At 36.2% G+C, this 17051-nt stretch overlaps 2 protein-coding genes across 4 annotated transcripts in view; both read left to right on the top strand.

Annotated features, from left to right (window-relative positions):
• The window catches only part of Atf6 (activating transcription factor 6), a 204911-nt gene that overhangs the window by 119517 nt on the left and 68343 nt on the right, over positions 1-17051 (top strand). The gene's annotated exons all lie outside the window — the stretch shown is intronic.
• On the top strand, positions 2675-4022 carry LOC104857224 (proteasome activator complex subunit 3-like). The gene has a single exon (XM_033765684.1). It carries the CDS (start codon positions 2797-2799, stop codon positions 3535-3537), a length of 741 nt encoding a protein of 246 aa, XP_033621575.1. The 5' UTR covers positions 2675-2796; the 3' UTR covers positions 3538-4022.

The following is a 17051-nucleotide window of genomic DNA, read 5'->3' as shown; positions in this document are numbered from 1 at the left end:
CACACACACACATCTAGACACAAGCCAAGCCATAACAATAAAAAAATTGTTTCTTGGTTAGTTTGTATGTAACTCAGAGTTCTCTAAAAGGTGAAGGGAGATTTTGGAAAGCTGATACAGAGACCTTCTGCAGTAGCAGTTAATATGTATTAGCAATTAACTGTTCAAGACGCTGCAGCACATTGTTATGTGTATTAACTAAACTGTTCTCAACACAATTTTATGACGTAGCCATTTTTATAATGCTTATCTTATAGATGAGGAAAATGAGCAAAGAGACATTAAACAATTTAGCCAGGGTCACTCAACTACTAAATTAGCAAAGTCAGGATTTCAATTTGGCAGGCTAACTCCATTGCCTTACCCAGAGATATATTTCCACTCTTTGTCATTTAAAGGTGTTCATGCACATATTAGATTTGAGCCCTAGAGAATTCAAGTGACAAACTGCAATTGACAAAAAGAGCCTACAGCAATCACTTCTACATGTTTTGTTTCTTTGCCCTTACTTGCAGCAGTGTAGGAGAAAGAATGAAGGAAGGGAAGCACTATATTTGTCAACCCTAGAAATTGGCTCTGCAGGGTTCTGAGTAATTACATGGTAAAACTAAGCATTTTATGGTACCAGAGGGTATTCCTAAGTGGCATATGAGTCCATTGAGTTAGGTAACTTAAGATCCAATACAACCCAGAGATGAAGAATTCTGTATATACAGTGGATCCTTGATTTCCAATCTTGATTAGTTCCTGGGAAGCTGGTTGCAACTAAGTCAGTACAACTGAGATCTGGATGTTTACCTGGGTACATGCTATAGATTAGAAGAGGCAGATGAATATATACCTAAGTAAGCCAAGTTGTTTGTATGTTGGCTGGTCATAATGTGAGAGTCCACTGTATAAGGGAATAAATAATCACCATCTACTAGACCCCTAAGATTATCTAGATTAAACCCATTGATTATATTTTCCCTAACGTTAATACAGAGAAATTAGCTAAAAAAATGTATTTTGAAGGGTTAAATCTCAGTTTACATTATATCCAATAGTTAACACAATAGCTTTATAACAGTTCTGTAAATGGAATTCACACATGCTTCTTCACAGGGCATGATTTCAGAAGTGAAGATCTGTAAAGGACAAATCAATCCATACATCTGTAAACAGCATGGTTCCGACTGCATGAAATTTCATACTGTCTCACTATATCTATGCTGCACATACCATACCACTTATGTGTTAGTCACTTAGTAGCTGTCTGGATTACTAGATCAACCATCTCTGTGTCACAAAATTGTGTTCCTGTATCCCTGAGCAGTGTCTTAGCTGTACATCACAAGGCCTGTGTCATTCACTTCCCTTCATCTATATCAATACAAGTGCTAGTTCATGTGAAGTTATGGTTAGCCAAAAATCTCACTAATTCCAGGTCATTAGACATATATTGAGCACTAATTCATGCCAGGCATTACAATGACATACTTTGGAAACATTAAGACTTTTTTTTTTTTTTTTTTTGGCCTTGAAGGAGTTTAGTCTGAGGTGACAACTGTATACAAAATGAACAACACTAGCATCTTCAGAATAACCTTTTTGAATTAACTTTAATTTAGTAGAAAAGTCATGGACTTTATTTGTGGTATTGTGTAGACCACAAGAAAAGTATTTCAGGAAAAGAAAAAGGAATATAAGTAAGCAGTCTGAAATTTGACATTACAGAAGTTGTCTTTATAATTCCACAAAACTTTAGGGAAAAAAGGTTTTAAAAAACTTTTTATTTTGAAGTACTTGTAGTTTCCAGTTTAAAGAAAAACTGTAAGAATAATATTAACCTATACATTCTTTATTCAGACTAGAGTTTTAGCATTTGCCATCAGTCTTTCTTTACACATGGACAAACATACACACAATTGTTCTGTACCATGTGAGAGCAGACTAATATCATCTTTTTATTTAATACAGCAGTGTTTATCACCTAAAAACAAAGATATTATAGTGCAAAGAACTACAGTGCAGTTATCAAATTCAGGAAACATGATCTTGATACGTTAATCTATCACCTGATTCAAATTTCGTTAATTATCCCCAAAAAGTGAGTTTTTGTTGTTTGAGGCTGGAGATTAAACCCAGGGCCTCGCTCATCTACTTTTACACTGCACTACACTTCCAACCCAAAAAAGATGAGTTTAAAGAAGAACAATATAATAATTTTTGTAATTTAAGCTAAAAATTGTAAGCCATAGAAGAAAACCTTGGAAGTTTGTTATTGATTTAAATACCACTTCCGAGTTAAGGAGAAAGCATGGATAAACCCAGATTACCTACAAAGATGGGACTTAGGTCTCCCCAGAAGTGAGCCTTGTTACTGGACAGCCCATTTGGTAAAGTACATTTTCCAAGAGATTGTGTATGCTGAGTGCAGGGATTATGAATTTCTTTAAGCTCCCGTGAAAGTAGAGCAATTTATCTAGGCCTAAGGGCATTCTTTGGAAATGCCCTTTGTGTTCCGGCTTTCCCCCAAGTAGGGAAATGGGTAGGGGAGTGCTGACTCTGGAAAACAGATCCTGTGGGGGTCTCACTGACTCGTGGTTCCACAGTGACTTGGTCAGCAAGGACACCCTACAGCCTACCCAAGGTCCCCGCAAGGGCGTGGTCGGCAGAGGCAGCTGGGACTCCGCCTCCAAACGTCACTTCCGGTGGGTCTGTTGGGAGTTGGCGGTGGTAGTCAAGGCCTAAATCCGGCCTGCCAAAGGAGAGCCCCAGCTGGTTCCTGCCCCAACCTCAACGCCTTTGGAAGTCATGGCTTCCCCTCTGAAGCTACAGCAGGATATGCAAGGCAAGGTAGACTCGTTTCGGGCCCGTATTGCCCAGGAGGCCGAGGAGCTGGTATCAACCTTCTTCCCTCAGAAGCTGTCGGAGCTGGATAGCCAGGTCCAGGAGCTCTGGCTGCAGGATTTGTCCCGAATCCGTTCAGTGCCGGCTCCAGAGCCCCTGGCCACCCCAGACACGGCAGGAGATGGGCCCAATCGGGATTTGCCACCTCTCCAGACCCAGGCCCCGCGCAAAGTACCTGCACTGCCTAGCCGAGAGGGATGCCTGTTGCGGAGCAACCAGCATCTGGTGGAGTTGATTGAGCGGGTTAAGCCTGAGATTGAGCTGCTGAGAGAGAAGTGCAACACAGTGCGGATGTGGGTGCAGCTGCTCATTCCGAAAGTGGAGGACGGCAATAACTTTGGAGTGTCTATCCAGGAGGACACCGTGGACCAGCTATGGACCGTGGAGAGCACTGCGACCTCCTATCTACGCCGCTTCTCCACCTACTATAATACCCGGGCCAAGTTGGTGTCCAAGATAGTGAAGTACCCGCAGGTGGAAGATTATCTCCGCACCATAGCAGAGGTCGACGAAAATGAGTATCTGAGTGTGCGCCAGATCTTGCTGCACGTCCGGAACCAGTATGCTACCTTGCATGATGTAATCCTCAAGAACATTGACAAGATCAAGACCCCTCGAAGCACCAACACCGACAACCTATACTGAGGACCTTCCACTGCACTTTTCTGTAGGAGTAGGCTGAGCTGTGTAAACAGCTAGCAGGCTGGTTATTAATGACTGCAGGCGGTGCAAGGATTGGAAAATGTGTGTTACCTTTTAGTTAGAATTTTATGCAGCCTGTGCTCATACTGAATCTTCTTAATGTAATTTTTTATTTTTCTTTTAGGGGACAATTGAAACAAACCATCTGGTAGAATGTAGTAAGATTAGCCAAAGAGAAAGGACTGCCATTTTAAAAAGCAGCTTTGTAAGTGAACGTTGGTCAGTTTGTGTTACATTGGTGACATCGAATGGTTTCGAGAGGTTACTTAAAAGGCAAAGTTTAAAGGAAAGTTGAAGATTTTCCTAAAGTGTTCTGCTAAAGGTTACTTTGTTCAAAACTAGTATGTCCCCTTTACACCATCGTTGACTTTTTTGCACGGAAAGGAGTTTAAAGTGATGCGTTTAGGTTATTGTATACCTTCATTTTAGCAGACTGCAATAAAATGTGATTGTAATATGTTATCATGGCCTATTGTGCTTATCTGAACTTTAATTTTCAGAAATACAGGGTTTCTTTCCTCCTCAGTTGGACTCATACCCTTGATATTTTTCAGCGCTGATGTATGAGGATGGATTTTAATTTTCCACCTCCCTAGAAAAAAAATCTGAAAATGGCTTCTTTACATAAACGTCTATCATCTCAGCATCTTCCAGCTTCCTTTTACTCACGGTTTAGAATTTCTTCTCCATACAAATTTATCTCATAAGTCCATGCTAAATCCTTCAAGCTTTATATTGCATTTATTTTTTTCTCCCATGGTTGATTTTCATCTCTTCCTGTTTTGTTTTTTAAGATATTTCTGATAGGTCGTCTTTAGAATTTCCCTATTCCATCATATGGGTCATTCTCTAAAGACTGAAATGGGACTAGTTCTTCTTTGCTTTGATGCCTTGTTGAGGAAAAATCTTTTTTTATAGTTCTGAAGAGTCAGCTATACAATAGTATTTTTGTTTTGTTTTGTTTTGAGACTGAGACTCTTTGTATAGAGCAGACTGGCCCTGAGCTCACTGTGTAGCCCAGGAGTGCACTGTTAGTAGTTTTAAAAGTTTATCATTTCTATATTTCATTTTCAAGTAAGGTAATTATTGCACTGTGAATCACCTCTTGCACCAGGCAGAATTGCTTCACTTTTGATATGGATGTGATGAATAAGCACTTGTTTGAAAACAGTTTTTATTCAGAATTTCTTTTCTGATGACAAATGTACTTTAGCCAAGTGAAATATATTCAAAACTTCTTTGTCTCAGCATAATTTGAGGATATTCATCACTCAGCATTACTTATCAACATGATATAGTATAAATTTTATAAAAAGATGAGTAAGTTATTTTTGATGACTTCTTATATATAGGGATGAGATTATTTCTGGGCACAATTGACTGTCTTTTTACCATTTAGCTAACTGGACTGTGCCCTGCATTGCTATGCTATTTTTATTGTTGTTTGATTTTTTTGTTGTTGTTGTTTTTTGTTTTTTGAGACAGGGTCTCTGTGTAGTTGAGACTGACCTTGAACTCACTAGGTAGCCGGGGCTGGTCTCAAACAGTGTCCTCCTGCCTCAACCTCGGAGTGCTGGGATTACAGGCATGTGCCACCACACCCTGTTGCTGTGCTATTTTAAACACAATATTATATATATAAAATATGTCCCTAATCTTTTAATATATTTTATAATTACTTGCATGCAATAGATTATTGCTCAAATGAACTTTTTGTGGGAAATTATGAGGGATTACAGTTTTTTGGGGGGTTACCAGGGATTGAACTCGGGCCCTTGTGCTTGCAAGGCAGGCCACCGAACCACTGAGCTAAATCCCCAGCCCGAGGGATTACACTTTTGTGTGTGTGTGTGTGTGTGAAATGTGAATATATTTCCCATGGAAATTTGTCTTCCATGTAAGACCTTCTGAAACTAGGTTACATGTAAGAGTTAGTCTAATATCTGTTATTAAATCTTATTTGTAATTACACCTTTTTTCTCTTTGGAATATATTTAAGGATAAAACAGGGTCATTCCTTGCTACAAATGTGATTACCCTCTGTGTGTTTAATTGATCCTGAGCACTATCCCCAGTCTGTGCCCACTTTACCCATTTAATAAGTCAAATCATTTTTAAATAAGACCCTTTCTTCCTTTTCCCTGGTACTGGGGATTGAACTCAGGACCTTGTACTTATAAGGTAGGTGTGGCTCAATGGAGCTAAATCCCTAGCAAGACAAGAGTGAAAAACAGCATGAACCTTGACTGGATAGACTTGATTCTACAGTAAGCTTTTGTAAAAATTATTTCCTGCTTAACAGCAAGAATTATTTAACATGTAGAGCACAGATGTGTTCTTTGCATGTTTTTAAAAATAAATATTTCTGAGCTTGAATTCCATTGTGGTGGGTGGTTTTTGTTTCTCTAAGATAGTAGAGACCCTCATTAAGTTTTTTTGAGTTGGTGTTTCTGTCTGTACAACAAATATCTGATTCCTGTCATTTTATTTGCCTTTTCATTTTTCTTACCTTTTTCACCTGGCAGAGTAAAAATACATTTACCCCTGGAAAAAGTGAGTTAATTTGAAACACAAAAATTCTGTTTTAAGTGCCATTTTAAACATTTTTATCTATAGTTATCTGGAAAATGTACTTTATCCTTACTAAAATGAGCCTGTCCTTATTAAAATGGATGTGAATATTTGATTATTTTAAACTTTGTAAAAAAAAAAAAGAATGGGCTGGGGATTTAGCTCAGCACTTCAGTGGCCTGCCTTACAAGCACAAGGACCAGAGTTCAATCCCCAGCACCAATAAATAAATAAATAAACAAACAAACAAACTTTGTAAACTGGTTTAGTGAAAATTTTATTTTCAACATAAACTCTTGAAATATTATAACAGGAGAAAACAAGTTTATTCCTTTTTATACTTAGGTTTAAATGTGCTCTTAAAAAACAACAACACAAGCCGGGGGTTTAGCTCAGTGGTTCCGTGGCCTGCCTTCCAAGCGCAAGAACCCGAGTTCAATCCCCAGTACTAAAAAAAAAAAAAAGCAAAAAGCAACGACACAAGATATTGCCTAATAGAAAGACATCTGCTTGTTTTACACCTCCTCTCCACAAAAGTTCTCTTATTTTCCTTATAAGGTATTGTATTTGATGCAGAAAATCCAGGACCCCTACATCAGTTCATAACATTTGACAGGCATTTAATTGCGCACAAGTGTTGCAATGGATAAGTTAAAGGAGTCCAAGTGTTTAATTTTTCAACCAATGCTAATTGTGTAAATTTAAGATATCTGTTCTTTACATAATATAACCCATCGTTTTTTGGTTTGTTCCTTTTACTCTTAAACTGTCAAACACTATGTCAGACTGAAATAAATTGTAATCCCGTACATGTTCATTTACTAAGAAAAGATGCAAGTCCGTTGTAGTTAAGAATTTCTGACATATGCATTTTGCTCTCTGCTCTAACATATCACTAAATTGATAGTGAAATGTTTTTTATACAGTTCCTACTTCTGGAAAAATTAATCCTTTTGTGATTTTCCCCTTTCTTACACATGGTTGGAAAAACTTTTATAGTAACAAACCTACTTTAGGAACCGTGTTAAAACATTGTATCCAGTATGAATCATTTGCCTATTAATAGTACTAGAGAAGTAAAGCCCCATTTTTGTCCCTGTTGAAGAGATAGCTGGGAGAAAGATAAAAATGGGGGTGGGGGGAATGTGCCGATACTGAGACTGCCAAAAAAAGGTATTATACACACTTCAGGAAAAGAAAAACTTGTACAAATATTTTAATAGTAAATTGATTGAGACATCATGAAATTAATACAAGTTACTTATGGCCCCTACAGCTGCACGCCGTGCTTAAAGTGGTGGCTGTTAGCTTCCAGATATTTATTAGTATGACGAACTGCTCCTTAGTAACCTTGGTCACTGAGATTGCTGCACATGTATTTTCAGTTTCTTCTCTGAGGGTCGGTGGTGTAGTGTGTTTTCTGCGATATACAACATCCTCTAGAGTCCCCCATATGAGAGTAACACCATCTATTGCAAAGACATCGTACTATTTTTCTTTTCCTGAAGTGTATATATATATATTTTTTTTCAGACTCTGTATGTATTTTAAGAAGTAATGGAGTTAAATATTTTAAGTTCTTCCTGTAATTCAGAAAAGCTACTGTGCAATATTTGATTGGAAGCTCCAAAGTTAGATGTGTTGTTTTAGAACTCAGTAAAATACTTTTTTACACTTGCTCATAGATGACAGACTAAAAAACGATGAAATAGATTTCTTAAACCATATCCATAATTTTAAAGTTCTTACATTTTTTAACTTAGAGTTTTAAAAAATTTGGGGGGTTTAAAAAAATTATTTCTTGGTTCTCAGAGGCAACTTTATTTTGGTAGTTCTTATGAGGTAAACATATTTCCATAGAATTCTTATCAAGTGATTTGAACCACTAACAGACAACTATTTGACCAATTAAAAAAATTTTTTTGAAAGGATAGACTCACTGCTCAGAAATTTGGAAAATAAGGAAAAAAAATCACAGCTCAATATCCTAATAAAATTATTGAAATGTTTCTGTTTAACTTAAAAGATGTATGCATGTTTGCATATCATTAAGATAACTTATGCACTTTTGTATAATGTATGCATATTTAATCTGCTTTAATATTATACTTTTATTTGCTATCTCCAGATTCAGGTAAGTCATTTTGTCTTCTAAGGATTCTTAAGTCTTTTCTAATTTTGAGAATATTTTTCTGAAACAAGCTTCTTTTTGTTAGAATACAGAAATTAGAAATGAAGTAATAAGAAAGGTATGTGCATAGAACACTGTGAGAATGTCTAAGTAATTAGATGAAGATTTCACTCCTTTTTCTTCTTTTTGTGCTGGGAAATCAAACCCAGGGCCTTGAGGCAATGTTAGGCAAGGATCTACTGCTGAGCTGACACCCACTGAACTATTCTGCTTTTAATATATCTGTAATCATTTTATTATTTAGTGCTCATCCTCTCCTCCTCCCCAGACAGATATTTAATTATCTCTATAAAGTATGTACAACAGGGTAGGGGTGTAGCTCAGTAGTAGAATGCTTACCTAGCACACATGAGGCCCTGGGTTTGGTTCCCAGCAGGAAAAGAAAGGATGAAGGAATGAAGCGGGAGAGGGGAAAGGAAGGGAAGACAGGAAAGGAAGCGTTCACACATTGTTTTGGGCTGATCACATGAGTTATTCCTGCTCAAAGGACTCCTGCTTCTATTGACATTTAAACATTTCTGAAAAATGCTATTTCACATTGATGAGGGATTAAAAATAATTTTACAGGCTCTTCACAGTGGCACGTGACTGTAATCCCAGCTGCTCATGCTTAGGTGGCTGAGGCAAGAGGTTTGCAAGTTCAAGGCTAGCCTGAGAAACTTACTGAGTCCTGTCTAAAAATTGCCTAGTTTATGTGTGTCCTTGGGTTCAATCCCTAGTACCACACAAACACAATTACTGATCTTTTTGAAAACACAAAGGGCCCAGTGAGTTATGGAAATGTTGTAGACCCTGAGTGTTTTGTCTTTAATTTTAATTTTTTTCTTTTTCCCCCATTAAGTTTATTGGTACATTTTAGGTATATAATACAGGTACATTCATCATTGGCATCTTGTATCTTTTCATGATGTATCTTGGTTCTTATTTTTTCCCATTCTCATGCCCTTCCTTCACACCTCTCCCTTCCTTTTAACAACGACTTTGTTTCCATTTTTTTCCTTTTCTCATATTTTTTCTTTTCCCTTGTTTCCTTTCCCCTATCCCTCTCACTTCCCCTACTTGTTTAGGCCTTTTTTTCCTATTTCACATTATCAATTATTCATTTTGACCTGTATTTATACTTCTAATTATTCATACCAGAGAAACAATTAGGTATTTACACATGTGTCCTAATTATTTCACTTGAGTATGGCCTCAGTATGCATCCATTTAGCTATAAATGTCTCTAGTTTCTCATTCTTTATGGCTGAGTAATATTCCATAATATATTTTTTAAAAACCCACATCTTCATTATCCAGTCTCCAGTTGATGGATAATTGGGCTGTTTCCAAGTTTTAGCTATGATGAGCTGTGTCACCATAAACATGGGTGCTCATATGTCACTGTGGTGTGATTCTTTTAAATCTTTTGGGAAGATACCCAGCAGAGGAGTAGCTAGGTCAAATGGGACCTCTAGTCCTAGTTTTTTGAGGTATCTCCTTATAGATTTCCACAGTGGTTGCACCAGTCTGCACTCCCACCAACAATGCAGAAGAGTTCTTTTCTCCCCACAACCCTGACAGCATTTGTTATTGGTTGATTTTATGATAGCAGCCTTTCTTTCTGGGGTGAGGTAGAGTCTCAGTGTTGTTTTCATCTGCATCTCTTGAATGACCAGTTATGTTGAACATTTTTTTTATAGTTTATTTGCTGCTTTTACTTCTTTGTCTGAGAAATGTCTGTTCATTTCAGATACCCATTTTTGAATTGGGTTTTTATATTTGGGGGCTTGAGTTTTTAAAGTTCTTTATATATTCTAGATAGTAGTCTTTTGTCTGAGGAACAGCTGATAATAATTTTTTCCCACATTTTAGGTTGTCTCTTAGCTCTTTTGGTTTCTCTTGCAGTGCAGAAGCCTTTTAATAAGATGGGATCCCATTTGTTGATTCTTTGTGCTAGTTCCTGTGCTACTGAGGTTTTGTTCATAAAGGCTTTTCTTATGCCAACTGGACCCTGCTTTTTTAAAATATGAGAATACTATATTATTAATATATATAAATAACTGCCCCTTTCAGAAGAAATTACTGGTGGGAAACAGAATTTTTATTATTTGTCCTTTCTTTCTTTCTTTCTTTCTTTTTTTTGGACAGGGTCTTGCTTTAGAAAGCAGGCTGGCCTTGAACACAGTATGTAGCCCAGGCTGGGCTTGAACTCTTGGAAATCTCCTGCCTCAGCCTCCTGAGTGCTGGGATTACAGGCATGAGCCACCACACTTGGCTCTTTATCTTTTGTCAACAGTTGTGATCTATATTAGATAATTATACACTTTTTTTTTTGCTTTCTTTATTTTGATGAGTCTTCAGGTTCCTAAGTGTCAATAACAGAATTTTACTGGGGAGGCTTAGTGTTACAGTCATTTAAATTTTAAATGTTTCACTAGTGAGCTGAATTGAACAAGTTCTCTTACATAGAGAATGTCAAGCGTTATTTTTACTTATTGGTAAAAAACTTGATGAAACTGATAATCAAGTGTGGAATCTGCTATCAGGAGAATTAGATACTTTTCACAATTTAGCCATTAATTTTAGCTTTATTAATCTCGCTTTTTACAAAGTTTTTCAACAGTACATTGAAAATAACATTTACTTCAAATAACACTTCTTTTGAAGTGTAAAGCATTTTCAAGTTCTTGAATAAGGTGTATAGTTTCACATTAGATTTTTGAGACTTCATCCCCTTATTTTACAGATGGAGAAATTTAGGCTCAAAAAATTACAGAGTATCACACAACTTTATTGTCCCAAATCAAGGTCTAGATGTCAAATTGTCTTCCATTATAGAATAGTGAGTAGTGCTCTTTTCACTGTTCTCTCCTTCATTCTTACTCTCAATAAATAAAGTTATATTAAAAGAGGGCTCTACAAATATACAGGCCAACTGGGCATGATGATGCATGCCTGTAAATGCAACACCCAGAAGGCTGAGGCAGGAGGATCGCCACAGGTTTGAGGCCAGCCTGTGCTACTTAGCGAGTTCAAGACCAGCTTGAACTACAAGGCAAAATCCTGTCTCAAAAAACCAAAGCAGGGAGAGGAGGAAGCAAGGCAGATTAATATAACATCCTCTTCAAGTACTGTGTTTTATTTTGAAAAGCTGATGTGCTTCTATACCAGAATGGACTATAATATTTTTATTTAACTAAAGATTATATAAAGAACCAAAAGCATAACATCTAAATTTATATGTTAAACATATTTTATATTTATTTGTTCTTAAAAATTGCTCCTTACTAAAACAAAGCCCAGAAGCTTTAGTACACCCTAGCTTCATGTCCACCTGGGGAGGAATTGTTCCGCACCATCAGCAGGGCCCTTTGTTTTGATACCTCTGGGCAGTCAGGCTGTTCCTCAAAGAACAACACTGGAGCACTCAATGAAATGCCGTGATTCCACTGAATGCCTGCTATCCTGTTAGGCAATGCTTGTTGTGTTCTGTTTTGCATTTTTTTTATGTATGTCCTCAGTAGATATGTTTCTTGAGAAAAGTAATGGTTTTTAAATTCATCCTTTTCCCTTCTGATGTTCTGTATATATTAAAATTATAGTATTTTGACTTAAATTGAAGTAAACCAAAGTTAGATCAAACTAAAGACAGTTGTTTCACTTCATTACCACTCAGCAAGTCCGTATGAGGATAGCTGTACTCAGGAATAAGTAACAGTGTTGATGGACATCAACTAAAAATCTGACTCAGAATTAGAAGCCAGTTACATTTTTACCCTATTTTCCAGCTTCTAATTTTCTTTTCATATCACAACACAATAAATATTTTAAGGCACTCTACACAGTTCTCCTGTAATGGTCTCGGTGATTCCAGTAAGCACATCCATCCCCCAACAGCTGCAAGTTATTGCAAACATCTGTACTGAATCCTCATGCTGCACTAGCCCAGTTGAAAACAACTCTCTCACCCTATTAACAAGTTCAGTAATTCTCTGCTATTTTTCTAACCAAGAGTTGAAGAGAAATAAGTCTGTTGGCAAAAGAAGAATCCTGGAACTTGTTTTCCCAAACCGACTCTTTGTGCTCATGAACATACTGCTTTAGTTGCCCTTCCAGATTTCTGTATGTAAAAAGTTAAATAATTTCTTAAATACTTAAAAGTTAGTTTTTTAAAAAGCTTAAAAATTCCTTTGTTTATTAAGTCTTATAAATAAATATAAAGACAAAACATTTTGAGTAAACATTATTTCATATATTAAATAGATAGGTTAAGTACAGTGACCTTAACACCACACTATTTAATTCCTCTTCCTTTTGCATATTGGTGAGAATTTTCTCTGCTACTTTTCTATATTTTACGCACAGCGGGACAACCACAGAATTATTGAATCCATCACCTTTGTATGCTGCAGTCACCTAATTAAAACTGAAGAAACTTGACAGACTGTTTTGTTATCTTTGAGGAGTGGTACACAACTTTTAGTTACAAATAATCTCTTAGCCATTTTTATGAACTTGTTGAGTTGGGGGGTCAGTATTTTCAATAAGAAGCCAATATATCATGCATAACCTTTTGCATTTAAATTTTGTCTTACTGTATTGTAAGAAGTCTAAAGACCAATTAGTGTGGTGGGGAGAATAGAATGTTATTTATGAATGTAGTTTCTGTTTATAATTTTTTTTATTTTTTATTTTTTTATTTTTTGAGTACTGGGTATTGAACTCTGGACCTTGTGCTTGTGAGGCAGGTGGTGGCACCAGGGATCGAACTCAGGTCCTTGCACTTGCAAAGCAGGCACTGAGCTAAATCACCAGTCTATTTCTAAAAATATAAACAGGTGCCACCACCTGCCTCACAAGCACAAGGTCCAGAGTTTCTTTTTATGAATTAATGTCAGAATGTAAGTATTCCTTTAATTATGTAGTGTAACCTTTTTTAAACTTCACTAATTTCTAGATTAACTAAATTTACTCTGAAATCAGTTCTAAAATTTCAAGCTATTCTGTATTTTCAGATTAATGGCCGATTTGTTTTCTTAGATATGATTTTAATTTAAGTAATTTCATGAGGCAGTATTGTTTTATTAAACTTAAAATTGTACTTGTTTATTAGTTAATATATCCTGAGGACTTTTATCTATTATTTTGTTTAAGTGTATATAAAGCTCTTTCTGTGCATGCTCTTGTGTTCAGTTGTTATTAATACTCACACTAACCTACATTTGAGAGTACTTTTGGTGTACATGCCTAACAACATTATTCTTATGTTTTATAGACCACTGTGTCACCCACTCAATGCATTCTTCTGTCTTGGTAACCAATGAACATTATTCTTACAGATTATAAAACAGGTTACTGTTTGTCATACATATGAAATATTTTATATACTTATGTGAAGAAATTTTTAAATCTAATTAGTATTGATATATTTTTCATTCTTAGCATTTACTAACAAAAGCTTAAGTATGTCTTAAACCATAAATTAGGTTTATATTAATAGTTTTAGCAATATTAATATGGATAATATTCTATATTAGAGTGATTTTTTTGTTTATCAAGGTTTTATATTCTGAGAGCTGTCATTAGATCATACTTGGTCATTTTTTAATCTACCCATAGTGAAATGTCATATATTTATGTTGTCTTTGTTAGTATGGAAAATCATTTAATTAACAATTTTGTTCATAAGGCATTTTATGGAAGCCATGAAAAATAATAGATTCAAAGATTTAGAAGAGAGTTCCCACTATTCCTAACTTAAAACATATAAGAATAATTACTGATATGTAATATCTATCTATTGATTATACCCATTTTTGTTTTAATATGTGATTATTAGGATTGATCACATAAATGCATTTTAGGGTCCTACTGATAATATTGAAATAGTTATCCTTATTGATATGAAGTTGCTTCAGTTCACTTTTATTTACAGTCATCCTTAGATCTTACTTGCTTACAATTAATTACTTGTTTGTCATTCATATAAATTGTAAGCTATACAGATTATCTATGATAATATTTCTTTATTGTCCTGGATTTTTATGATTTAGAGTGATAAGATAGTGTACCTTTCTCATTTGACGTACACAAGAAAGAGAGCAGAAATGTTGGGTTAACATATATTATCTGATAGATAATCATGTTTAAATTGTTGTATAGATTTCCTTTTTTTTTTTGTACTGGGGATCGAACTCTGGACCTTGCACTTGCGAGGCAGGTGGTAGAACTACTGAGCTAAATCCCCAGCCCCTAGATCTCTTTTTATTTAAGGACATTTCAGACATCTACTTAGGTAGTGGGCAGAATCCAGTACTCCTAGCAGTTTGATCAAATGCCTTTCATAAGTTAATTTACTTTACACTTTTACAATCTCAGTGTCACTTGATGACTTTAGAAATATTTGATTTGAGGGTTGTTGCTGTATTGGGATAAAATTGTGTTTGATACTGCTAGATCTAAATCTTCAATGGATTTGTTTTTGTTTTTGTTCTTAACAGGGGCAGGGGTTCCGTGATATCTGAGACCTCTGTGCTGTCTGATTCTGTGCTTTTGCCTTTTGTGAATCTGTCATATTTTGGTTGACTTTTTTAATGTAATAAGCCTGTATGAAAATTCCCTATTTGACATTGAAACCTGAGATTTTTGGGTAGGCATAGAGATTATCATAAAGCCTTTGAATGTCAGAAATGCATGAACTGAATCATGTAAGGTAAAAAGCTATTCCCAACACAGAAAAAGAAAAAAAAGGACATTCTACTCATAGGAAACCTCCCTGCAAAGTTAAGTACATGAAAGGATGTGTACCAAAGACAGGAAGTAATTGGAGTTTTTTAAAATCTGGGGAGTATTGTGCAATATAAGGTTGGTGAAGTTGGGTCCAGATTTTCAGTTTATTGACTATTCTCATTTCAGTATATTTCATATTTATATGGTTTTTAAATGTCACAGATAAAGCAAGAGTTGGAAAATGGAAAAGTTTTAGAGAAATTTTATAGTTTGGATAATTATGTTACCATTTTATTAAGCAGCAGCTCAACATCTTCGCTTAGTAGTTGTAGGCATGTTGAAACAAGATGGGTTAGAATTAGTTGAGTATCTTCACTTCCCTTCACTATCTAGCACTGGCTTACTAGACACTTTACTTGGTGGGTTTTTTTAATAGTATCTATTTATTCTCCTAATTAATAGGTTTTTGTTCCCCTTTTTAACTTTATCACTCCTCTTTATAATTATAGTTAGCCTAATACTCTACTTATTCACTTCAGATTTTCCTAATAGAAAACAAACTTCTTTCTACTCCCAGTCACTCAACACACCACTTCACCTGTGGTCACCAAAATGTGCGTGGGCTCTTCACATACCAACCAAGCTGTTCCCCAGCAGACAACGACTATCTACCCTACAGTTTAACTCTGTCTACCTGGCCTGTCAGATCCCACTGACTAAGGCTCAACCCCACAAAACTGTACCCACTTTAGGTGCCAGTCACACTCTCCAGGTTGTGACCTGTGCCTTCTCACTGACTAGCTATAAATCAGGATTTCCACAACCCCTTACATGAGTTCAGTCAGTTTACCATAGTGGCTCACGGGGAAATACATTTTAACTATCTACTGTAAAGGATGTTATGTATGATGCAGATGAATAGCAAGTATGGATAGGCATGTAGAGCAAGGGAAAGGGCCTGTTTGTGCATACCACCCTCCAGACACCTCTTTATGTTTAGCAATTGGAAGTTCACTGAACCCCACAGCTCTGGGACTTTTTATGGAGGCTTTATCACATAGAATGATCAATTATTAACTTCATTTATAACCTTTTCCCTCTCCAGAGACTGGGAAGTAGGGCAGAAAGCACCAAATTTAGGAGTACGGCTTGGTCTTTCTGGTGACCAGCCCTTATTTAGGAGCCTACCAAGACTTGTTTCCACTCAGGAAATTCCAAGGATTTTAGGAGCTCTCTCTCAGACACTTGTGAGAGCTCAAGAAATTATAAGGGTTCTAGGAACTCTGTGCTAGGGACCAAGGAATGGAAGATGAAAGATAGCTTTATCATCTATATATGTATATAATTTCACATCATCCTCTATATTATTTAAGTTTTAGGCGATTTTTCAAGGGTTTTTGCTGTTTTTTTTGTTTTGTTTTTGTTTTTTGGTTTTTTTTTTTTTGGTACTGGGGATCGAACTTGGGACCTTGCACTTGCAAGGCAGGTGGTGGAACCTCTGAGTTAAATCCCCTGTCCTCAAGATCTTCTTTATGATCTCCCATGAAGGTGAGAGCTCACAATCATTTGATAAATCTGAAGAGCCCACTAATCGTCATATTTCCCACTAAAAGTTGGAGTGTCTTGTAATAACAAACATCTAAACTAGATCAAAAGAAACAAGCATCCTCTGGAGTATGAGCATTTTCTTTGTATAGTATCTTGCTAAAGGCTTTCTCTCTACTCAGTCTTTGTTTATGGGGAGCACTCGTGTCACCTGGCATCCCAGCGCTTCCCCATCAATCAGTTATTCATATTAGCTGCTTGTGTAAAGCTCCCACTGAACTCCACATTACATTCCTCTCACATTTTGTTTTTTGAGTTTCTATAAGTTGAGCAGTATGTTAAAATGATGGCTGCTGTTTTTTTTTTTGAGACATCTGTTTAACAGCTGGGTTCTGAAGAGGAGGTTAAATGATTTCCAATTAGTGTGATTTCCACCAGT

Source organism: Fukomys damarensis, unplaced genomic scaffold (genome assembly GCF_012274545.1).
Source record: "Fukomys damarensis isolate Sample0158 unplaced genomic scaffold, DMR_v1.0_HiC HiC_scaffold_19, whole genome shotgun sequence".
Lineage (NCBI taxonomy): Eukaryota > Metazoa > Chordata > Mammalia > Rodentia > Bathyergidae > Fukomys > Fukomys damarensis.
The sequence above is the reverse complement of the archived record's forward strand: the minus strand, read 5'-3'. Positions and strand labels throughout refer to the sequence as shown.

Excerpts from the sequence above, each read along its gene's own strand:
- LOC104857224 (XM_033765684.1), top strand. The coding sequence starts at position 2,797 with ATGGCTTCCCCTCTGAAGCTACAGCAGGATATGCAAGGCAAGGTAGAC.